At 37.5% G+C, this 25,158-nt stretch overlaps 1 protein-coding gene across 3 annotated transcripts in view; it reads right to left on the reverse strand.

Annotated features, from left to right (window-relative positions):
• mppe1 (metallophosphoesterase 1) overlaps positions 1 to 25,158 on the reverse strand; it is a 108,867-nt gene that overhangs the window by 14,738 nt on the left and 68,971 nt on the right. For 2 of the 3 annotated variants that reach the window (XM_026260663.1, XM_026260662.1), the window contains exons 6-8: positions 20,395 to 20,463; positions 20,130 to 20,252; positions 19,810 to 19,950 (exon numbers count right to left, since the gene is read on the reverse strand). In XM_026260663.1, coding sequence (XP_026116448.1) covers positions 19,810 to 19,950; positions 20,130 to 20,252; positions 20,395 to 20,463 — 333 coding nt within the window. Of the gene's footprint in view, positions 1 to 11,858; positions 11,994 to 19,809; positions 19,951 to 20,129; positions 20,253 to 20,394; positions 20,464 to 25,158 lie in introns of those variants that run through there. The other variant, XM_026260665.1, reaches the window with a different exon arrangement.

The following is a 25,158-nucleotide window of genomic DNA, read 5'->3' on the forward strand; positions in this document are numbered from 1 at the left end:
AGTCCTTTTACTGATGCACTTAGCAGGGAAAAACATACCACCCAGTCTTCAGCCTTGCCATTACTCTGGGAGATATTTGAGTGAAAGCGTTAGCACTCGTTGAAAGAGTTAGCACTCGTTAGCTTGTCATTAGCATTTTCATTTGAACTTATCGCTGTTTTCTTTTCTCCTCTCTCTCGCTCCAGTTTTTCACAAGTTCATTAAACAACTGTGGTAAGAATATTTCATCAAGCACGGTGAGTAATGGCTTCTCCTGCTATTGTTATTTGCACCTCTTGTCACATGTACAGTTTATCTATCTCTGTCGCAGATGAGGGATTCATATGTGATAAATGCAGGGAAATAGTTAGGCTGACATAGAAGCTTTCAGAATTAGAGACGCGTATCCAAACTTTAATTAAGGACAGTAAGAATGTTAGGGCTCTAGATACGGCTTTGGATGCGTCTAGCTCAGGGATTCCTGTACATTGTTTGGTTCCGGCAAACAGAGCCCCTGCATGCCGGTGCTAATGATGTTCGACTTCGCCAGTCGGAGATCACTAAAAATAACATTAAAAAGGTGTGTGAACTTGCAAGACCGATGTCAGACACTGTAATATGCTCTGGTCCCCTCCCTGCTTACCGTTGTGATGAGATGCATAGCAGATTGTCATCACTAAAAAATACAAAATAATGTCCAAACCAAGTTAAGATGAACAATTTAATTGAGGTTCAACAAATAAAACACAGATGCAATACGGATAAACCACTGATAAAGCTTGGCTTATTGAATATCAGATCCCTTTCTACGAAAACACTTTTGTTAAATAATATGATAACTGATCATAATCTAGATGTGCTCTGTTTGACAGAAACCTGGCTTAAACCTGATGATTACATTATATTAAATGAGTCCACTCACCCAGAATTACTGTTATAAACATGAGCCGCATCTAAACGACAATGGAGGAGGTGTTTCTTCAATTTATAAAAACGTTTTAAGGATTTCTCAGAGGGTAGGCTTCAAGTATAACTCATTTGAAGCAATGGTGCTTCATAAATTTTTTTCCAGAAAAGCAAATGTTAATGATAAATCCCGTTATGTTTATACTGGCTGATGTATACAGGCCACCAGGGCACCATACAGACTTTATTAAAGAGCTTGGTGATTTTACATCCGAGTTAGTTCTGGCTGCAGATAAAGTTTTAATAGTTGGTGATTTTAATATCCATGTTGATAATGAAAAAGATGCATTGGGATCAGCATTTATAGACATTCTGAACTCTATTGGGGTTAGACAACACGTTTCAGGACTTACTCATTGTCGAAATCATACTCTAGATTTAATACTGTCACATGGAATTGATGTTGATAGTGTAGAAATTATGCAGCCAAGTGACGATATCTCAGATCATTATTTAGTTTTGTGCAAACTTCATATAGCCAAAATTATAAATTCTACTTCTTGTTACAAATATGGAAGAACCATCACTTCTACCACAAAACTTTTTCAAGTTCTCTTCCTGATCTATCCGAATTCCTTAGCATATCCAAAACCTCAGAACAACTTGATGATGTAACAGAAGCAGCCGTCAGCTACAGTATCACATCAGACAGTGCACTATAGACCCCCTGAGGAACAGTTCCACCCATTCTCTACTATAGGAGAGGAAGAATTGTATGAACTTATTAAATCATCTAAACCAACAACATGTATATTAGACCCTATACCATCTAAGCTCCTAAAAGAGGTGCTTCCAAAAGTCATAGATCCTCTTCTGACTATTATTAATTCCTCATTGTCATTAGGATATGTCCCCAAAAACCTTCAAACTGGCTGTTATTAAGCCTCTCATCCAAAAACCACAACTTGACCCCAAAGAACCAGTTAATTATAGACCAACCTCGAATCTCCCTTTTCTGTCCAAGATACTAGAAAAGGTGGTATCCTCACAATTCTATTCCTTCTTAGAGAAAAATGGTATATGTGAGGATTTCCAGTCAGGATTTAGACTGTATCATAGTACTGAGACTGCTCTCCTTAGAGTTACAAATGACCTGCTCTTATCATCTGATCATGGTTGTATCTCTCTATTAGTTTTATTGGATCTTAGTGCTGCATTTGACACAATTGACCACAACATTCTTTTGCATAGACTTGAACACTTTGTTTGTGCATTAATGGAAGTGCATTAGCATGGTTTAAATCATATTATATGACCGCCATCAGTTCGTAGCAGTGAATGAAGATGCGTCATATCGATCACAAGTGCAGTATGGAGTACCTCATGGCTCAGTACTTGGGCCGCTACTCTTCACGCTTTATATTTTACCCTTGGGAGATATCATCAGAAAACATGGTGTTAGCTTTCACTGTTATGCTGATGAATACTCAGCTCTATATTTCTTCACGGCCCGGTGAAACACACCAATTTGAAAAACTAATGGAATGCATAATCGATATAAAAAACTGGATGATGAGTAATTTCTTACTGCTAAATTCTGAAAAAAAAAACAGAGGTGTTAATTATAGGACCTAAAAACTCTGCATGTAATAACCTAGAACACTGTCTAAGATTTGATGGTTGCTCTGTCAATTCTTCATCATCTGTTAGGAACCTAGGTGTGCTATTTGATCGCAATCTTTCCTTAGAAAGCCACATTTCTAGCATTTGTAAAACTGCATTTTTCCATCTCAAAAATATATCTAAATTACGGCCTATGCTCTCAATGTCAAATGCAGAAATGTTAATCCATGCATTTATGACCTCAAGGTTAGATTATTGTAATGCTTTATTGGGTGGTTGTCCTACACGCTTAGCAAACAAACTACAGCTAGTCCATAATGCAGCAGCAAGAGTTCTTACTAGAACCAGGAAGTATGACCATATTAGCCCGGTCCTGTCAACACTTCACTGGCTCCCTATCAAACATTGTATAGATTTTAAAATATTGCTTATTACTTATAAAGCCCTGAATGGTTTAGCACCTCAGTATTTGAATGAGCTCCTTTTACATTATAATCCTCTACGTTCACTACGTTTTCAAAACTCAGGCAATTCGATAATACCTAGAATATCAAAATCAACTGCGGGCGGCAGATCCTTTTCCTGTTTGGCGCCTTAACTCTGGAATAACCTACCTAACATTGTTCGGGAGGCAGACACACTCTTGCAGTTTAAATTTAGATTAAAGACCCGTCTCTTTAACCTGGTTTACACATAACATACTAATATGCTTTTAATATCCAAATCCGTTAAAGGATTTTAAGGCTGCATTAATTAGGTAAACCGGAACTGGGAACACTTCCCATAACACCTGATGTACTTGCTACATCATAAGAAGAATGGCATCTACGCTATTATTAGTCTGTTTCTCTCTCATTCAGAAGTCACTGTAGCCACCAGATCCAGTCTGTATCCAGATCAGAGGGTCACAGCAGTCACCCGGATCCAATGTGTATCCAGACCAGATGGTGGATCAGCACCTAGAAAGTACCTCTACATCCCTGAAAGACAGCGGACACCAGGACAACTAGAAACCCAGATACAGATCCCCTGTAAAGACCTTGTCTCAGATTACCACGAGGACAAGACCCCAGGAAACAGATAATTCTTCTGCACAATCTGACTTTGCTGCAGCCTGGAATCTAACTACTGGTTTCGTCTGGTCAGAGGAGAACTGGCCCCCCAACTGAGCCAGGTTTCTCCCAAAGTTATTTTTGTCTCCATTCTGTCACAAATGGAGTTTCGGTTCCTTGCCACTATCGCCTCTGGCTTGCTTAGTTGTGGTCACTTCATCTACAGCGATATCGTTGAATTGATTGCAAATAAATGCACAGACACCTCTTTCTGCAAGTGACAAGATAAATGGTGAATTCTTGGTGTACGGTCAGATGCCTGAGGTCAGTGCTGAGGATGATCCACTTTCCTGGTGGAAAACAAATATGGGTACACTACCTCAACTATCAGAGTTTGCCAGGAAGTATCTACCCTTAGCAAAAAGTAGTATACTTCAAGTTTATTTTATTAAGTTTACTTAACCTGTTAATCTGGACCCCGATGCCCTCATCCTCAAAGCCTCACCACTCGCACGTGTCAGTGATTATGAATAGATTAAATGAAACAGGACAAATTCAATCTTGACAAACTATGTATCATTATAAAGATCTAAGCCTCAAGCATCGACGACAGATCGCTGTTTTTCAATGGAAAGCTTATAAAGACTGTATTTGCTAGCAAATACAGTCTTTATAAGCTTTCCATTGAAAAACAGCGATCTGTCGTCGATGCTTGAGGCAGTACACATAAAAAATAAGCAAAGAAAACTCTGTACATACCAGATCCGTCGTAATAATGAGTCATAAACACATCCAGAGCTGTAAATCCCGGTTCAGTTAGGAAGGTAAGGGTCCACTGAACGACATCTCATGAAGCACGTTTAGTCCAACAAAGCAATAACGTTGTAATATGGAAAATAGGCGGAAGATAGTTTATTTGAATTTGGCGCTCCCTCCTGGGACCATGTGACGCGCTCTGACGCACCTGTCAGCTGATGGAGGCGGAACTTACAGTGATTTTTTTTTCTTTGTTTTTTTTTCATTTCTTTTTAATTTTGGACAGTTTTTACATATGTGAGGGTGTGTTTTATGTTGAATGTGAATGTATCTGCATGATTACCATCTGTTTGAGTGCAAATCAGCCCAAATCAGCTCGCTATCACTGTATGATCACGGCTATCAAAGTGAACGCGTCTATATGAATAGAGTGAGTGGATTATTTACTTTGGCACATTTGTGTTATTATCATCTGTATAAGTGGCCATCAGCACATCAGCACTTATTTGCATCGTAATTCATTGTAAAAGATGCATTTTTAGTAATCTCAGGAAGTTCTGTAATGGGCAAACAAAGTTAAATATTTTTATTTTATTTTTCTTATTATTCTTATTTTTCTTATTCCAATTATTCTTATTGTATTTTTCTAGTGCTCAAATAAATCATTATATGATTTCTAAGTTTCTGTCTAGTCTTTATAATTGAAAAAAAAAACTATGCAGTGGTATGTTTACTGACTAAATAGTTTCTAGAAGCCTTCAATACTATTGGGAAATATATTTTCTTATATTTGGGTGGTGGGGGTGTAGACATAGTCTCATAGTCTCATTTTTCATTATATTTTATTCAGATTTGAAATAGAAACTCATGAGACATGTGGCTTTCAACCCATTACTTTTCTAGATTTCTCCAGGACTCATTTAATGTATTTTTATATCAAATAAAAAAATATTTAAGAGTGGTAAAAAAATTTCAAGGCACTTCAGTGTATATAACTTTTAATATTTTTGAGCATTATCAAATCTGGTTGATAAAAAGTGATGCCCAAAGGGTTTTCTTTCTAAAGACACCACAATTATGTTTGTAACACACTGAAGTAGGAAACTATTAAAATTATAAGTTTGGTAGAGCACTTTCATCTGTGAGTCCCATAATGGGGGGTGCTGGCTAACAGGTTAAGTAAAGTTAAAGTATACTTTTAAGTATACTTTATGTAGCAAGACTACAAAGTGTTCTAGTGTTCTAGTAGTATACTTGTAAGTGTACTGTTTAAATACTCCTTGGGACTAAATCAGCCCACTTTCTATTATATAAAATTCACTTTTAAATATACTTTAAGTATAACAGTGGCAAACTTTAAGTACACAACTAGTTTACCTCTATGTTTGTAGTTTGTACTGGAATTATAATAAAAGTGAACTTCATTTGCTGATAGTTTACTAATTAAATTCTTTGTACACTTATACTGCAAGTATACTCATAAGTTTTCTTTAAGTGAAATTTGTATCATACTTTAAGACTGCTATGTCCCTATTTAGTTTTGAATTTGCATTTTGTTACATGAATATCTGAGCATGCAAAACATACAAAGAAAGAACAGTTTATCTGCTTGTAAACAAAAACATTTCAGTCTAGTACATTTTACCAGTTGTTACCTACAGTTTATACAAACATTATGGTCATCGACCAGTGATTGATATATCAAACATAATAATAGTGGTTAGACGTTGGATTTTGGTTGAAAATGAAAATCGGGTTGACGTCTAAATCCAACGACTGTTTGACGTCAAGCTCCAATGTTGAGCAGATGCTGAATTTTGGCTGGAATAAACAACCCCCCCCCCCAACATAAAAAACGGTGAAATGCATGGCAGTACACGTATTACCAGCTTCACCTTATTACTAACCAGTTTGACTTTATTTCTGTCAGACGTCTACAGAAGTTCTTTTTGAGAATTAACAGAGGTTTAGATGTTGCTGTTTTATTTAAAAATGTTATTGTGATCAGTGTTTGCTTTAGTTGGGTAGTTTGACTCTTGGCTTAGTAAGTTTGTGGTTCCTGTAATAGTGTTAACCAAAACACATAATTTGTTATAAAAGGAGCCATAAACAAAGATAAGGGGATATAGTTTTCATCATCATGAAGAAAAATTTAGGAAAATTATTTTTATCATCATTGACTCAAAGTGGTTATTTATTATTAATGAACAATATTCAAGAGACAATACTTTCATCCCTCAGATCAGACATTCTGAATTTTTATTTTTAAATACATTTTGGGAGAAAAAGCTGTCGAGATACATAGACATCAATAATCAGTATATGTATCTCAACAATGGTGACATGCTTCATGCAGCAATGCATGCTGGGAGCCACCATAATATAAAACACATGGCTCCCAGCATGCATTGTTGCATGAAGCATGTAACCATTGTTGAGATTCATACGCTGATTGTTGATGTCTGTGTGTGTCACCGTAGGTTAAGTTTTTGAGCTCATGTTTGTTAAAAGATTTTAACTGATTGTTATAATACCACTGGATCTCATATGGCAGAAACACAGGGTTTGTAATATGAATTTACTAATGGAACAACATAATTGTTAGATTATAAAACATCAGCATATCAGGTTATTTCATGATGATTATAAAACCATTATCAGGTAACAGCCATCACTTGATCTCATGTCACTGTAGCTTTCTTTGATTCTGCAAAGTGCTCGACAAACTAACTGTCACAGCAGCCACAATAGCCAAAACATATAATAAGTGTTAAGAGCTCAACTAATGGAAACACTAATCACTGTTATGGTGTTTAACTGTTATGCTGTTATGGAAATTAAACACATTAGAGTTAAACCCCTGTTAATTTTCAATAAGACCTATTGTAGATGTCTGACAGAAATAAAGTCAGTCTGGTTAGTAATACGTGAAGCTGTATTCTTCAGTATATTTCTGAGAAGTACATAAAAAGTAAACTAAAAGTATACTTTCCTATTTTTAGCTTAAAAGAAGTATACTAATAGCACACCTGAATAAACTTATTTTTCGTAATTGGGTATGCATTGCTGGATCAAGCTGTTCATCTGAGTGTTCAGTACTGCAGGGTACACTGTTAGCCCAAGAAGCTCAAGACTAAGTCAGGAACATGTTGATATGTTAGTGTTTCTTTCGGAAAATCTGGAAAAGGCAAATAAAGTAACTTAAGGAATAACTGTGTAGGCCAGTATTGTTTTGGCGGAAACTTTAAGCATAGAGTAAGTGAAACTTACTTTTGTTTAATTAAAAATTTTGTTTAATTTATAAAAATGTTAAAGTTTATAAATAAGAAGAGTGTTTATTCAGTCATGGCTTATTGTTTTGTTATTTATCTAGTTAATTAATAATTCAAATGTTTACAATCCTTGCCTTAAAATAGTTAAATTATGTAAAATATATATGTATTTTGTAATTTATTTTCATTAATTATTTGTGGAAAAACTTTAAATGCAATTTTAAACAAGTATAAGGAATGGCATTGTTTAACTATGTAGCAGAAATGACTCGAACCAGACAAATTAAAGAGTCGATCAGGGCTGTGGTTGAAACATGAGACAAATTCCCCAGTAAGGCAGCAGGAAGTCATAAAACATTCTTTGCCACAAGTCCCAAGCAAGATAACCAACCAACCAACCAACCAACCAACCAACCAACGCCTTCACAGAACAGCTTTCAACATTAACACCACTAGAACAATTATTGACAATTTCAATTTGGAGAAGAGATGTCAAATTTGTTGTTCGTAATTGATAAGCAACGTCGGACATCACGTGTAAACCCATGAGAGTACTACACAAGAGCCTTTGACTTCCCCCCCACCTAGCAGAACCAGACTGAAATTCCTAAGGGGGAGGGGGCCTTTGAACCTCTGAACAGAAATTTTTGTCAAAAGAATGGCAAAGAAACTGTCTTTTCTACATATATATGGACCAGAATGAACTCAAAAAGACTTATAAATAAATCAGTCCATCGCTTCACTCCATATTCATTTATGTGTAACCCACACATTTGACTATCATGTTATAATCACCTATCGTGTATGTCTTTTAATAACTATGGGATAGCTCAAGGATACATATTCATGTCTAGTGTCTATGTAATCGAATCTGCTTGCTTGAAATAGTCCTGACAATCATTTATTTGTCAAATGTATCATATTCTTGTTATAGGAATCATGTCCAAATTAGACCCTGCAAGAGCGGGAAAATTCGGACCACATGCTTGGTAAGATAAACATATGATTTATGATACCCCCGAGCCAAGACAATTTCTGATTGGTCAAGACAACATTTGAGGTGTGGCCAAAAGGCCAGTTTAAATACTCAAGACACCATAAAATCCTGCTTTTAGTTGTTAGCTTTGTTTCTGCTACTAGTCATGCCTGCTTTTAGCTTTAGCTTTTAGCCATGCTGTTTATCATCACTGTTCTTTGAGCGCGGTTCCAACGTGCTTCAGCCAGCACGACTGCTGCTGCTTAGGCACAATGAGAAGAAACACAACCTAGTCTCATCAAACTTTACTTCTTTTCTTTTCCGTTTGAGAGTTTCGTGTTCTGAGTTAAGTTTTGTAACGTCGAGTCTCCGACGTCTGACCTCGGGTGCCCGAACAACTTCAATCAGCCACACAACTCCATCATCAGCCAACGCCCAACCACGGGCTTCCCAAGACATCACTTCAGTGACTACTGAACTTCCAGCCAATCAGCGACATCGGAAACCAGGGCAATGTAGCCTCAGACATTTGTACTGGTGTATCTAATATAATTTTAACCCCATTGAGGAACTCAATGCGAGTGTTAATTAAGTGATTGATGGTTGTTCATGTCTATGCAATTTCACGTATTGCTGTAAACTTGGGATTATTTCCATTCTCTTAAACTCATCTTTCCCTAACTTTCGATCTTCCTGCAACTTGTGAATGTGTGAGTGCGTGCGTTTGTGTGTTAGATTAGTTTATATGTCTTAGAATTATCTAATAAAGCCTTATTCATATTGAAAAGAGAAGTATCTTGTGTTTTGTGCTTATAAGTTAATGTCTTAAACTGCCGATCTTGTTACTGTGCTAATTGATAGTGTTTTCACTATAGATTGGATATTAATATCCAGCGCAGATTTGATGTTAAACGGCTCGTTCAGAATCTCAGTGATCAGCCGTGAAACAGTGATTCTGTTCAAATTCCCTTTAAAATCTTAAATGATTCCCTTTGAGCTAAATTGACCTGTTTCCCTTACATATTTATGGTGGAGAATGCAGACAGTTTAATCTAAATTTTGAGCAAAAAACCAAGTTATTTAATCTTTTATTTTGTTGCGGATGAAAGATTAGAAGCTTGCGAGACGTAAGTGTGTTTGTGTGACCCATGATGTAAGCAGCGCACGCCCGCTTAAATGAAAGCAGCTAGAGGAGACTGCAGCTCAAGTTCGCCTCTCCATTGTTAACAGCAGTAAGTGAACTTAAAAGTAAACATCTGAGATCGTACAATAAGGTAGAAATTGAGCTTGTTCCTCATTTTTGTAATGCCATGCTTATAGCTGATTTGATTTCACTGCGTGTTCCAGTGCCTCTCAAACGCTATCTGTCACCGTTCGCTGAACGGAGCTAAATTTTAGTGATCCAAAAGTGATATAAATCATTGAATAAAGAATAGTTTTGAGCGTGTTCCTCATTCTATTTATCAAAGCCTCAGTATTCATAGTTTGATTGCCAGTGCGTGTTCCATTGCCGAATCAAATTTGATATATGACTCCCCTAAGTTAGTGTTAAACATTAGAGAATAATGTTTGCCTGTTTGTGTGCGGTCACAAAGTGAATGCAATCTCCCGGAACACTGGGTGTGTCTGAGAGTAATTTGTTTTAAAAGCTTGATCAAGTAAATTTGCAACAGCGAAGGAAACCTTTTTGTGTTTGTGTCCAGACAAACTGGCACGGAGATTCAGATCACTGTGTTCCCTTAACTACAGCAGGAAGCTGCTATTTGAATTAAGATAAATTTAACTCTATACGAACTGAGAGTTTAAGTGCTACATCGCAAAACCAACTAAAAGCGGTGTTGTTATTTGTAGTGTTGAAATGAGCCGAAATTTGATGTTACATGCTTAACTGTACGTCCAATGCAACGATTCATGTGCTAACGTTAATCCACTAGAGTGTGTTTTGGTTGCCATAGTGACGACTGTAACACAGAAGTCCTAACGTACTTAGCACACGCAGCGCATCGAGGCTAGTGTAAACAAACTCCACAGTGTTGCTAAGCTAACGAGACCCTTGTATTCGTCTTTGCTAAAGCCACTAGCCTCAAAGGTTAACCTTAGCATTACAATCCAGTGGTTGAATAGTGTGTGTTCGGGCAACGCTGACGTGAGTTAACCCTTTAAACATCTTAACTAACACTTGTTGGTCTCTTTCTCTCTCTTATTGCTCTCTTTTCTCACTATACCACTTATTTTAATTTTACTAGAAAGGGAAATACTGACTCACAATTATTAATTGTGACAAATTGAAATTTAATTGAAACATTACATTTATTTTGAATCATTAAAATTTCCCTCTCAGATCATTCTAGTATTCTCTTTGGGGCCAAATTATTTTAGGAATGAATAAGTCTTGAACTTTGAAAGTTAAGTAAACTTATTCTACCTAAGTTATTTATTACCTGTAATGATAAAAACTTCCTAATCATCGGGAAGGAGGAGGCAGGAACCGGCGCACAATCAAAACATTTTAATAATTCAAAAATAAACACAAAACAGCGCACCAGCCCCTCACGGACGACTGGTGCGCATGAATAAAAACCAAAACATAAAATATTTCCAGGCCTGGTCCTCTCTCGTCCTTCACTATAGTCGCTCCAGTTTTATATCCTTCCATCTCCTACGTGGGACTCGATACCAGCGGTGGGGCGCAGGTGTAGCTCATCTCCAATCACTACACCTGGCCTCACTCCTCATTCCCACGCCTCTCGGCCCCGCCCCACTCGCCACATTACCCATCTGAATATATGCTATTCAGACCTTTACTTATTTGATTGCATTTTACCCCTCTTCCTGTTTTGGTTATACACTTAACCACTATTGTTTTACTTATTGATTTCTTCGATTTCATTTCATTTTTGCATATCTTGCCCATTTATTATTTTTTTAATTTGACTTTTTCTTACCATTTCTTTACCCTAGCTTGGGATCGACACACCTGAGCCCTAAAAGGAGACATTGTTATCCCTCACTAGGAGTTCAAATAAATTAGAAAGACAACTCTCTTTCACTTAAAGTTTATTTTGTTTGATTAGTTGTATAGCGACTAAAACAACACTCTCCTTGTAGTTGAGATAACCGATACTCTCTCCTTTAATTTCCTCTTCTCTTTTTACATTTGTAGGACATGTAAGAACCATCAATCAATTCTAAGTGAATTAAATACACAATCGTGCCAAAGACGACGAATCATCCTTATGAATTTTGATTGTAATCAACCTCTCCTTTGTTCTTCCTAACCTCCCTACATTTGGAAATGCAATCCAAGTTTTAGCATCTCATCCAACGTTGAGATCAATTTAATAGAGATATGTGTTGAACAGCTGTCGTCTTCGCAGCCTCTCTGATGAGCAGTGCAACTGGAAGGTGTATGGTGTCAATCCTGTCAGACTAAGAAAAGAGATATCCGCATTATTATTGTATTCTTTTGTCCAAAACAAGAATTATAATAATATTGTTTACCTTTTTGATAACATTTAATTGGAAAAATATATATTTTCCTAATTTGAAAAACATAAATGTTTGCTTGTCATTAAATTTGTTTTTCACCTCTTTCTCTCTTTTCCTCTTCCTCATTAGAGTGACAAAGTCTTCGCATCTCTAGTCTTCTTAGACACCCTGAGACCAACACAGTCATCACCACATTTCACTAGTGGTTCACAATCACTGATACAACACTTAGTTGTCCCACAACACATAGGCTTTTACTCCACACAGATCTGTGTCAGTCTCTCTTCTCCCTAGCGTGCCAACACGCCGCAGACTGCAGACCCCATTGCCCATGGGGAAGATGTGAACACTTGGCTGAGAGGCATGACAGACAGCCTCACTCCAAAGACATTTGAACTGTTATTATTTTTAATAATAATCCTAATCCTGAGAAGATTCCTGACACAAGATTCAAGCCAGAACAACAACCACGAGGAGCTAGTCAAGATCACCAGCTACCTAAGCTATGACTTCACAACCCAGTTGAAACTGAGTGACAAGCACATCACCCACCTTAAAGAGGAGCTGACACGTGCTCAACATTGCATAGACAAGCTGGAAGTGAAAGTTTAAGATCAACTCAAAGCACCCAGCGAGAGGGAGCAGGAAACAACGGAACATGTTAAGCTCCAAGCAGCCCTGGCAGCTGCTCAGCTCGACAAGCAACATGCAACGTCTGCTCAGAAAGACCTGGTAAACAGACTCCATTATGCCGAACAGCTACTAGAGAAAGCCAAGATAGACATCAGAAACAAGAATTCTGAAATTAGTGCTTTGGAAGAACACCTTGAAAGGTACAGAACTGAAACGAACAATCTGACCCAACAACTAGACTATACCAACAATGAGCTCTACATGGTCAGAAAATAACTCCAAAATGCTTACAAGCAGAAACAAGAGCCAAGAAAAGAGAAACATCTCTTAGCCTTATCACTGCTGAGCAGAGCAGAGTCCCACGTCCAAGAACTGGCATATGACAAAAGGAGCGAAGGGCCACAACCTAAAACCTCACCTGCCTTTGCCACACAACCCTTTCCTGCCAACGAAAGAAAACCTCCCGTCCAAGACCTTGGAGCTGCACACGGGATGACCATTAAAGACCTCAACAAGCTGTCTGAAAACATCAGCAGGTTCAACCCAGACTCCACAGAGAGCCCCGACATCCAGACTTACCTGCGAGATATCGAATTTCATCTGGAAGTGAGACCTCATGTGACTGACAGAGACTGGTTATACCTCCTTAGAGCCACGTCCAGTCCCGAGGTACGAAACTTTCTAGATCGACAGCCCAGTCAAACTAAGTCAAACTACCAGCGACTTCGTGAGGTCCTGATTAAAGAGTTTACAGACCCAGAGTCTGAACATGGACTGTTAACCCTCTGGAGTCTAAGGGTATTTTTGGGGCCTGGAGAAGTTTTGTCATGACCTGACATTTGTGCTTTTTTCATTTTCTTATAAATATCTAAATGGGTAAAGTCTAATCTCACTGTAATCAGCACAAACTGGACTATACTAATATGTGAAATGCATGTATGTACATGATTGTGATTTTGAGAAAAAATATTATGCATGGTTAGTGAAAAACTAAAAATGTTAAACACTTGAAAAAGGCCATAAAACACATAAAGAACAATGGTTCCCGTGATTTTTGAGAACTGGAGCTTGTAGCCTAGAATTTTTCTTTCTAAATTATGTGAAAATCATCTTGTTTACTCACTCACAGAAAGCAATATATTGATTTAAATTTTCTAAGACACTTTTTATTGGTAAAAGTCATATGCGAGTAGGCGTCAACAACCATGAATATCATTGTGATTTACACCTGAGAAGACAAAGGGCCGAATAATAAGCTGCATAATGAGCCTCTCATTCAGCTGTGCCACTGTGAGTGAGGAGTTACAAGAAAGAATGTTTGTTTGTAGTTTATTAAGAATATATTTAATTATGCCACAACATAATTTAATATCCACTTGGGGGAGCAGTTAAACAGTTTATTAGAACAATCAAAGCTGACTTTCAAACAAACTATTTGGCATCATTACTCCAGTCACACAATCCTTCAGAAATCCTTTTAAGAATCTTATTTTCTACAAAAAAAATAAATAAAATAAAATAAAAAAAAAAAACATTTATTGTAATTATTATTATCATTATTATTAATGTTGAAAAGAGGTGAGAATATTTTTCTGGGTTTGTAGGGGGAATAAATTGAAAGAAAAGCATTGTTTTTACATTTGTTACAGTTACCTATTTGCTACATTTATATTATTTACATCAAACTTTTGAATGGTATAGTATTGTATATTGTTATTGAAACTTCATAATGTTTCACTTGATTATACATTTAGTCAGGAATTATAGTTTGGAAAAAGTCTTTGGAAAAAGTAAAATGTTTACACGTTATGTGAAAACTAGTACAAGTATATAAATAAATAAAAAGAGACTTACTCATGTTTATGATCTCTGCTGAATAGAGGACTTCATTCTTTTTTTTTTTTCTGAGGAAATCCATTTCTCAAATCCTCAACCACATCACATCTTTTTGGGGTGATTTATGTCTTATTCCTCTCATTGCGAAGCAAACAGTAAAATAAAATAAAAACTTCAACAGTCTGGCTGCTTTTTCTTCTGTGTGGGCGTATTCAAGCCGCGCGCTTCAGTTTGAATCTGAATAGCATGTTCAGCGCGGGGGCGTGGTAACATTAGATATAATGAAGGGAGACATGAAAAACAGACATCGCGTTGTTTTCATATGGCTTACTTTATCACAGAATATTGGTTTTCGGCTGCACTTGTTTAGTTTAAAAATAAACATGTCAAGCTTTCTATAGATATCTCTCTCATGTCTTTTCGTTGAGTATTCACGGAGTTACAGTTCATTTTAATGACGTGTTTGTAAAAGAAGATCAGCGCAGACAAAGGCTGCAGACAGCACACCTTGTTTGTTATCTTTATTTTATAAGTGCACAAAGTTTTGTTGTTATTATGTCTGTTTTGCCTTTACAGATTCGATTGATGTATTGCTCTTATCTGTACGATTAAAACTGAAAGTGTAATTTAAGTTCTTTTTGGGGTTATCAGGAGAAAATGACTCAAAACGCATATATGCGTTAATCGACTCCAGAGGGTTAACTGCTTTGGAAACCAAACAAGGTCGACAAGAGACTCCACAAGCTTACTACAACCGACCCCGACAAGCCTACTTTGGTGCACACAACAAACCTGACCTTGAAGAGGATGTGAACTTCAAAAGCCTCTTCCTAAGAAATCTGCACCCTGGAGTCCGTCACCATCTAGGTGTCCTGGCCTGTCCGAACTCCATGGCCATCCAACAGTTGCGTGACCTAACACAGAAGGCCTATAACAAGCAGAAGATGGCCTCAAAGAAAGGTAACAGAACCTCCACACTCTTGAACACTGTCAACAAAGACTCAGGCCTTGCACTGGACGACACCCAGTGGCATCACAACACCATAGTCTTCCATCAAGAGCACAGAGAGCGTGACACCCATATCCATGACTGCTTTCAGCCCAACCGCTGGAAAAATCCATGGGACCAGCCACTCTTCTCAAGAAACCAAAAGGATAACATCTGGAAACCCAACCAGATATCCAAAGGTAATCACCTGACTCATCCAAGAGCAACACGGGTGGGTAAGCGACAACAAAACCAACCTCAGCACCACTCAGACATGCACAGTGCTGAGTATTCACAAGAACATGACAGCTTACCATCAGAAGACATGGAACAAGTCATGAAACAACTGAGAGAGTTCCTTCAAGACAATTTACATGCATATGACCACAAAGCTGAGTCGTGCTCGCTGTGACCAGCGACAGAATGGAAGGCCGTGATCACCTGGTACACCACATCAGAGATGACAAGCACCTGTTCAACAACGACCCAGAACGAACAAGTTCACGGCCAACCGTTGATGAAAAATCTGAGGTACTAAAGGACATCACCTCAGTCACCTAACACAGTCACTAACAAACTGTGAAATGAACTCAAACTCCAAGAACCACATTCCCTGTCTGTGCAACAGCAACCACCAGAGCACAGAAGGTCAGAAAGTCTACTACAGCCAGAAGGCACCACAAGAAGAATGCAACATAGGAGACAAAGTTGTGCAACCCAGCTTCACACAGCCATGCCAAACTGCCTCTGACTGTCTGCTAAAGAACTTCCTGCCTCTCTGGACTGACCCCCATTAGACCATGGACATGCCCTCATCCAAGCCAAGGATGCAGAGAGCCAGTCTTCAGTGACCTACTAGAAAAAGGAGGAGACAACACAGACTTGAACAGATCTGACCACACATACATTACGTCATCAACACACACAACATTACCTACACCCAGAGGTAACCACATCTACTGAAAACACATTCAACAAACATATTCTTCCCACAGGTAAAATATCCAACTTTTAGCGTAACAAAGTTACACATACCCACCATGAAGAAACGTGCAGCCATCCTCACAATAGGTAGAACACCTAACACTAAGTTAAGGTTCATGACACACTAGCTGCACATCCTAGCTCAATAGTAGTTGTAAGCCATGCTAGGAAAACCCACAGCAGCTTTGTTTTGTTTTGTTCTTCTTTTACCTATCCTTCTACTTCCCCTCTTTCCTGAGTAGGTGAAACACCTAGACACCCTGCAAGGGTCAAAGGTCTGATATTAGGATTGACTCGCAACACCTAATATCCGCCAGCCACTCTAAACTGTATGGAAGTTAGAGAGCTCCATTCATGATACGTCAATTTATTTAATTGAAAATGAGATTACTAGAAAACTAACGGTAAACGTGTAAAGTCAGACAACCTAGAAGAACCAAACAAAGTTAACCACAAATTTGATTGACGAATCAAAATGAAACAACGATTTCCAAAACGATCTAAACTATCCTCAATGTGCTAAACTACATTGACTAATTGAACTTAACCATGTGTATCTAAATAACCTGATGCCTGCACCAGTACAGTAACTGTTATGGAGGTGTTGTCTTGTTGTTTGCTGTGTTTGTCTGCTTCTTCTGCCTTTGTTTCTCCAGCGATCAACGATGTCTTCAGCTAAACATTTTGCAGATCGAAAGGGGGATATGTAGCAGAAATGACTCGAACCAGACAAATTAAAGAGTCGATCAGGGCTGTGGTTGAAACATGAGACAAATTCCTCAGTAAGGCAGCAGGAAGTCATAAAACATTCTGTGCCACAAGTCCCAAGCAAGATAACCAACCAACCAACGCTTCCACAGAACAGCTTTCAACATTAACACCACTAGAACAATTATTGACAATTTCAATTTGGAGAAGAGATGTCAAGTTTGTTGTTCGTAATTGATAAGCAACGCCGGACATCACGTGTAAACCCATGAAAGTACTACACAAGAGCCTTTAGAGCCTCAGAACCATACTGAAATTCCTAAGGGGGGGGGGGGGGGGGCCTTTGAACCTCTGGTCTCCACAGAAATTTGTCAAAAGAATGGCAAAGAAACTGTATTTTCTACATATATATGAACCAGAATGAACTCAAAAAGACTTATAAATGAATCAGTCCATCGCTTCACTCCATATTCATTTTATGTGTAACCCACACATTTGACTATCATGTTATAATCACTTATCGTGTATGTCTTTTAATAACTATGGGATAGCTTAAGGATACATGTGCTAATTGATACTGTGCTAATTGATAGTGTTTTCACTATAGTTTGGATATTAATATCCATCTCAGATTTGATGTTAAACGGCTCGTTCAGTGAATCGCAGGGCGTCTCAGTGATCAGCCGTGAAACAGTGATCCTGTTCAAATTCCCTTTAAAATCTTAAATGATTCCCTTTGAGCTAAATCGACCTGTTTCCCTTACACTATATTAATAAAAATAGTGTGTTTTGCTTTGGTATGGAGAACCATGAATTAAACCTTTGGTTTGGTACTGAAATTGGCACAGAAAACCGTGGATTTTCACTGGTATCGGTACAGAATACTGAAATTTTGGTACCGTGACAACTTTTCATGACTATGAAACTTGTAGAGTCACACTAAAGGCATCAAGGGGCTATTTGACCAAGACGGAGAGTAATGGGGTGCTGCGCAAGATGACCTGGCCTCCACAGTCACCAGACCTGAACCCAATTGAGATGGTTTAGGGGTGAGCTGGACTGCAGACAGAAGGCAAAAGGGCCAACAAGTGCTAAGCATCTCTCGGGGAACTCCTTCAAGACTGTTGGAAGACCATTTCAGGTGACTACTTCTTGAAGCTCATCAAGAGAATGCCAAGAGTGTGCAAAGCAGTAATCAAAGCAAAAGGTGGCTAGAATATGAAATATTTTCAGTTATTTCACACTTTTTTTGTTATGTATATAATTCCCTATATAATTCCACATGTGTTAATTCATAGTTTTGATGCCTTCAGTGTGAATCTACAATTTTCATAGTCATGAAAATAAAGGAAACTCTTTGAATGAGAAGGTGTGTCCAAACTTTTGGTCTGTACTGTATATATATATATATATATATTAAGTCTCTGCACGGCTCTAGTTCTCAACTAAACGTGTGGGAAAAGCATCACTAAATTTGGCCAACTCGATAAAATTAACTTTTTTCTACATCAATTTGTGCATTTTCAAATGTTTATTAAAAGTAAAATAATTAATGAACAAAAATCTGAAAAGAAGTAAATATTTCACTTTTTCGGACAGCATTTTCTGTTTACTGTTCTAATTGAAATTTTGGTTTTCAGCATAGCATTTAAAAACACCTTTCTTTTTCCGTTTTTGTTTTTTCGTCATGCTTAAAAAAAAAAAAAAAACTAATTGACACAAAAGTACACGGACCCATAAATTATGTCTTGACTTGTTTTCTAAAATTGTGTAACAACACATAAATGTTAATCTTGACTTGCTTTACTGTTTCTGGAAAAGGCAGCCATTACACTGAATCGTTTGCTTTTATGATAGATGTTTATTTTTATTTTTTTAATATTTTTTTTTTTATGTGTATGAAAAAGTTACCTTGATCACACTCACTTTACCAACCAATAGCCTACACCGTTTCACATTTTAAAGTTTAAAGCACATGGTTTTTGAGTAGTTTCAAAAACACATTCCCAAATAACATGAGGGGTCATAAATTCCTTTGGATTGGTGGGGTGGATAAACAGATGTACACACTGATGTCCACTTTTGGTAGGATGGGGTGTACATGAACAGGTGTCCAGCTGGGTGGGAGGAGAGGTGGTGGCATGGAATTTTTATGATCAGTCATCAATCTAATTTTTGTCATGTGGTCCCCTGTAGTCTCACATTCTGCATTAAATAAATTTGCACTTTGCACACTATCTTGATATGACTACTGAATTTGACTACCGGATATGCATAAACTGAACTGAGCTGACTGAACTAATTCCAAATCATGTAAATTGAAGTAATGGTTGGTTTAATGTTACATCATATTTAATGCTTTCTGGAATATTCCCTGGCTGTTTCTTGTGAAAAATACAATTGTCTGTTTGTTAAATGCATTTAGCAGGGTTGGGTCTTGGTCTGATCATGTTTGGCTTAATTGAATGACTGATTAATAATTGATGTTTATTAGTTGCTACCATAAAGGTCATATGGATTAATTTAATACTTTATTGTTCTTTGTCTTTTTGGAGCTTGAAAGCCTTTTGTCATTAAAAAAAAAAAAAAAATGTAGGCTTTATTTACCAGGATGAAGCTGGGGTTGTTGCGATTTCTCCAGCTGAAGGATGGGATACTGATCTCGGGATAGAGGTTTTCATGCAGTATCTCACAGCCATGGTGAGTGTGGCCACTGAGAATTAGGCGGGGCTTGAACCACCACAAGAGCTGTTATAGGAGAATATTGTTGGCTTTTAATGTTCAAATATATAAAATGTTCATTTATGTAATGATCTTAATTTTTAAAGAGATTCATTATGTAGTGTTGCCAGAAGTAAGGTCAAAATGTAGAACATAGCTTTTAAAAGTATTTAAAAGTTTGTGTTTACTGAGCATTGTTGTTTTACCTTTTTGGAGGCATTCTTTGATATAACATCATAACGCTCCCGAAATAGCTGGTACCGCTCATCCAGAGGTGCTGCGTCTACACCTGTACACATGGCATCACTCACTCTATATAGAGGGTAATGCTGGGATCAACAATACCATTATTACAGTGAAGAAAATATTACTGCAATTTCTAAAGCAATGCATTTATAAGAAATACCAACTGCATGTGCATAATGCATTTAGTTACCCTGATTGATACAGATAAAACACACACAGTCTCACCTGTAGTAGAACAGGTGCTGCTGGGGCAAAACTCTCTGTGTTCTTGCACTGGTCATAATGATGCTCACCCTAACAAAGTAAAGAGAGTTAAATGTAAACAAGTTCAACCACAATGGAATCAGTTAATGCATGCAAGAGAGAGAGAGAGAGAGAGAGAGAGAGAGAGGGAGAAAGAGAGAATTTTAACACACCTTTATTACAACTACCCTAAACTAATACAATCAGTTCCTACCTACAGGAGTACAGAAATACATACACATTCAAATATATAAAATATACAAAAAAAATATCCATAAAAAAACTCATTCCAAAATACATGCACACTGTAAACTCTCATTAATTATTTCACACAGAGCCCCCTTATAACACCAAATCAATTCAAAAGACATAAGACATATATATATTTCTCATTTTTGCCTATGTAGGAGATCCCTGTTTATTATTAAGTCTAATGATGACATGAGTAATGATAAATGGTGATATCTCTCTTTCTGCCCTACAGATGGCTGAAAAAGGTGAATGCTGTAGCATCAAAGTGTGGGACTACTTCTGCAAATACTTTAACTTTACTATTATAATTTATTTGCAGTACACACACAGACTGTTAAAACCATCTTCAATTGGAAGAAAATAAAAGTGTTAAATGTTTAAAATCAGACTGTTCAGACTGTTGATCATTAATAAAATATATACTTTTGATGTGCAATTGTTTAGTCATTGAGACTGTAATCTAAGGCTTTTTTTTTTTTTACATAAATCCCTTCTGGAAAATGGTTTATACAGCACACATACATAGAACAGGCAGATATTTTTCTATTGAATGTTGTGTAAGTCCAGTTTATAGGAAATGGGTCTAATATCCAGTTTATTTTCAAAATCAAAATATCGGCTTATAAATTGGCCCTTTTGGAGTTAATATCGGCATCGGCCCCCAAAAATCCATATCGGTCGGGCTCTAGTCAAAACGACCAAATAAATTCTCTAAAACCTGAAACAATGGTACAAGCATGATACAATGCACAAAAGCATGAAAAATGTTCTCCTTCTGAAAACAAAAAGGGCATTCATCGCTAGTATCATGTTTTATAACTGAAACAAAATCGTTCACAGCAATCGCTCCATGAAGGATCCTCCATTGTAAGTCACCCACTTTTTTTTGACACAGGTGATTTATATAATGCTCGCCATTCTGGCTTGACATCCTCCCCTAGATGGAGGGCAGAACGCCAAGGCGTATCAACTCTTTTATGCAAAAACTTCTTATTCAGAGTTTTGAGACTGTTTTTGTAGTACATTTTTCCAGACACTGGATTAGGACCCTTTAACATCAACAAATTGGGGTGTAAGAAAACACCTTCACATTCTTCAAAATCAGTCAACAGATACAAATCAGGAAAAGGGTCATTACAATCTGGAGTAATTGACCCTTCAGAATAATCTTGCAGCAGTTTAACTTCTTCTGACGTAAGTGCTGACTTCCATTTTTCAAGTAATTTGGCTGTTATGCATTTCGATTTTAACCCCAAATGTCTGACGACTGCATCAACATTCTCAAAGTCCAGTCCAGCCAGTTTAAATAACTGTCCAAGTGTTAAAACTCCAGCATTAAGAAGAATATCACAAAATCCAGGCAGTATTTTTTCATCTGATATGTCCAAGCGCGATCCATAAACCAGAGGTTCTTGTAGCAGCCAATGAAGAGAAGTCACAGAGCTGGGTCTCTGCACCTTGAACAAAGTCCAAACTTTAAATAGGTTCCGATAAAAAATTGGTAACTTAGACAAGTCCATCTTTTGCGGATTCAACCAGAACAAAGATCTCTCAAAGTTTAGACCTCTTAAATCTCACAAAATAACACAAGTAGCTTGTTTCCAGTTTGAGTCCACTGGTCCAGTCAACAACCTTTGAGCAAACTTATAAATACCACTGGCAAAACTACCACATACTGTATACTGCCATATACCTGTAGATATATATATATATATATATATATATATATATATATATATATATATATATATATATATATATATATATATATATTGTCCATCCATTGTTTAAGGCACTCATTATTTCAAGCTTTGAAATTGGTTTAATCCAAGTCTTCAAGTACACAATCAGTAATAAAATTCTAAAACAAAAGACCTCAATTCAGTTTGAGGTATTCAAAATATGCCCACACTGAATTTTTACAAGCAAAGATTTAAGAGCCATATACAATATGTTAGGCCTATTAATGTAGATAAATGGCACATCAGATGTTTTTTTGACTGTACAATGTAGTGATGCAGTAGACAGGATACAGTCTACTGGCGCTTTGACTCCCTGACTGCGGGTGTCACTGTTGGACAGTGTTTTCTCTACTTCCTATTGGCCTGCTGGCCTTGCTGCAGCTGATCATAGCTCCGTATAGCTGTTTTTTCTATAGAGTCTTTATCTTACTATCACTCTCTGTAGTTTAATTTGATAAAATATAACTTAATTCACACCATATTTCTGATATTATCGATCAATCTTATCAGATGAATTTTGATCATTCACTTTTATTTTATATCCGTGAGTACTGTGCACCTGCACTGCGTTAGCACTCATTAGCTTTTCATTAGTGTTTTCATTCGAACCTATCGCTGTTTTCTTTTCTCCTCTCCTCTCTCTCGCTCCAGTTTTTCACAAGTTCATCAAACAACTGTGGTAAGAATATTTCATTTAGCACAGTGAGTAATGGCTTCTCCTGCTATTGTTATTTGCACCTCTTGCCACATGTACAGTTTATCTATCTCCAGGGCCGTCGCTAGTGGGGTGACGATTATAGGGGACCACGGCAATCTCAACCGCCTGGCTGCTGCGTGTCGTTACGAAAGCGTATCATTTTCACATGTAATTAAGCCTTGCCACTTGCCAATTTAACCTTTCAAAAGACTTTAAAGCATTCAAACACAAGATGCAGAAAAGCTGAACTGAGTAGCTGGTAACTTGCGCCCTGTTTTCGGTGCGCATGCGGTGCGCCCTGTTTTCGGTGCGCATTCATTGTCTCTTAAAGTGACCACGCCTAATTTAGCTACTAACTGCTGTAATGTTAATCCAATAAAGAAAAATTAAAAAAATAAAATGAAAGAAATATTGATTTTTTTTTTTTACTAGTACGTGCAGGACATTATTAATTAATGTATGTAAGTGAGTATAGCAAAATAAGATATAGAGCTGTAATTGGACCCGAGCCCGACAGGTTTCGGCCCGAGCACGATGAGTACATTTTGATTGACAGCTTTTTAAAAGCCCGAACTCGTTTAAAGCCCGACATTATTCAAATGTGTGCACACACACAGCTATTTTTCCTTGTGTCAAGAATGAGTCATTTATACATGTTTTAACGTAATTTATTCATAACTAACGTAGACTAGACCACTTGGAAGTTGGAATAAAGAAATAAAATAAGTCCTCTGTAACATCTTAACATTTCAGCACTCTAAATAGGCATAGGCTCATTTAGCCCGTAAATAGACCAACACACCAATAAAAACGAGTCTTTGTTAACAAATTAAATTAAGATAAAATTTTAAATTAAGATGGGTATTTTGCAATAACAAAATTAAAGGGGGGGGTGAAATGCTCGTTTTCACTCAATATCCTGTTAATCTTGAGTACATATAGAGTAGTACTGCATCCTTCATAAATCCAAAAAGTCTTTAGTTTTATTATATTCATAAGAGAAAGATAGTCTGTACTGATTTTTCCCGGAAAACCATGACCGACTGGAGGCGTGACGTGTGGGCGGAGCTAAAGAATGACGAGCGCAAATAGGCTTTTGCGTTGAGAGCATGTGGAAGCTGTGACATTACCGTGAGTGAAACCCCATCATTCCAAAACAAACCATGGCTTACAGTCAGATTCAGCCGTTTATTTATGATCCAGAATCAGATCCAGAGGCTGAAACTGAACGAAAGCAGCAGCAGCAACGACTCGCTCCGAGCGGGGCTTGAACCCGGGTCTCTGGCATGGGAGGCGGACGCACTAACAAGGAGGCAGAGATATTTGAAGCAGTTTCGTGACCCTTTTTCCTTGGGATTGCATCATCCTTAAGAAATAAACGATACGCAAATCCGGCGTCAAACTGGGCCTTGTGAACAAGCATCTTCGAAATGCAGGGAACAAACAAAAACACTTGCACAACTCCGTTGATGCTCTGTAAAAATAAACTCCATCCACTGGTCCCTTAATGCTGTTTTTTTTTTTGGTAATCTGTGCAGGGTTGTCTTGCCCTGGCAACCAAAAACACACTTCTTTTGTGACTTTTCGTGACGCTCTCGCTCTGATCAGTTAATCGCTCTGATCAGTGAAATGTCTGTGCTGCTGAGCCTCGCTATACGGGAGCACGCGCTCTTCCGGCAGAAGTGCGTCAGGACCCATATAAGGAAATTCCGCTCCATCTAACGTAACACAGAGCCATACTCGAAAAAAACTTTCCGAAACTTGTGACAAACCGGAAGGAGTTTTTGGGAACAAAAATACTCCTTCAAATGTCCAACTTAATTTTTGAAACTTTGTCCATGTTTAGCATGGGAATCCAACTCTTTAACAGTGTAAAAAACTCAGTATGCATGAAATAGCATTTCACCCCCCCCTTTAAGATAAAAGCTCCGCCTGATTTGCTTCGCCACTAGCAGCTGACATTTAATAAAAGAATAATGCCAACATTAGCGCAATTTCTCTGTCCACATTATGCATTTAACCCTCTGGAGTCTAAGGGTATTTTTGGGGCCTGGA

Source organism: Carassius auratus, unplaced genomic scaffold, assembly GCF_003368295.1.
Source record: "Carassius auratus strain Wakin unplaced genomic scaffold, ASM336829v1 scaf_tig00215567, whole genome shotgun sequence".
NCBI lineage: Eukaryota > Metazoa > Chordata > Actinopteri > Cypriniformes > Cyprinidae > Carassius > Carassius auratus.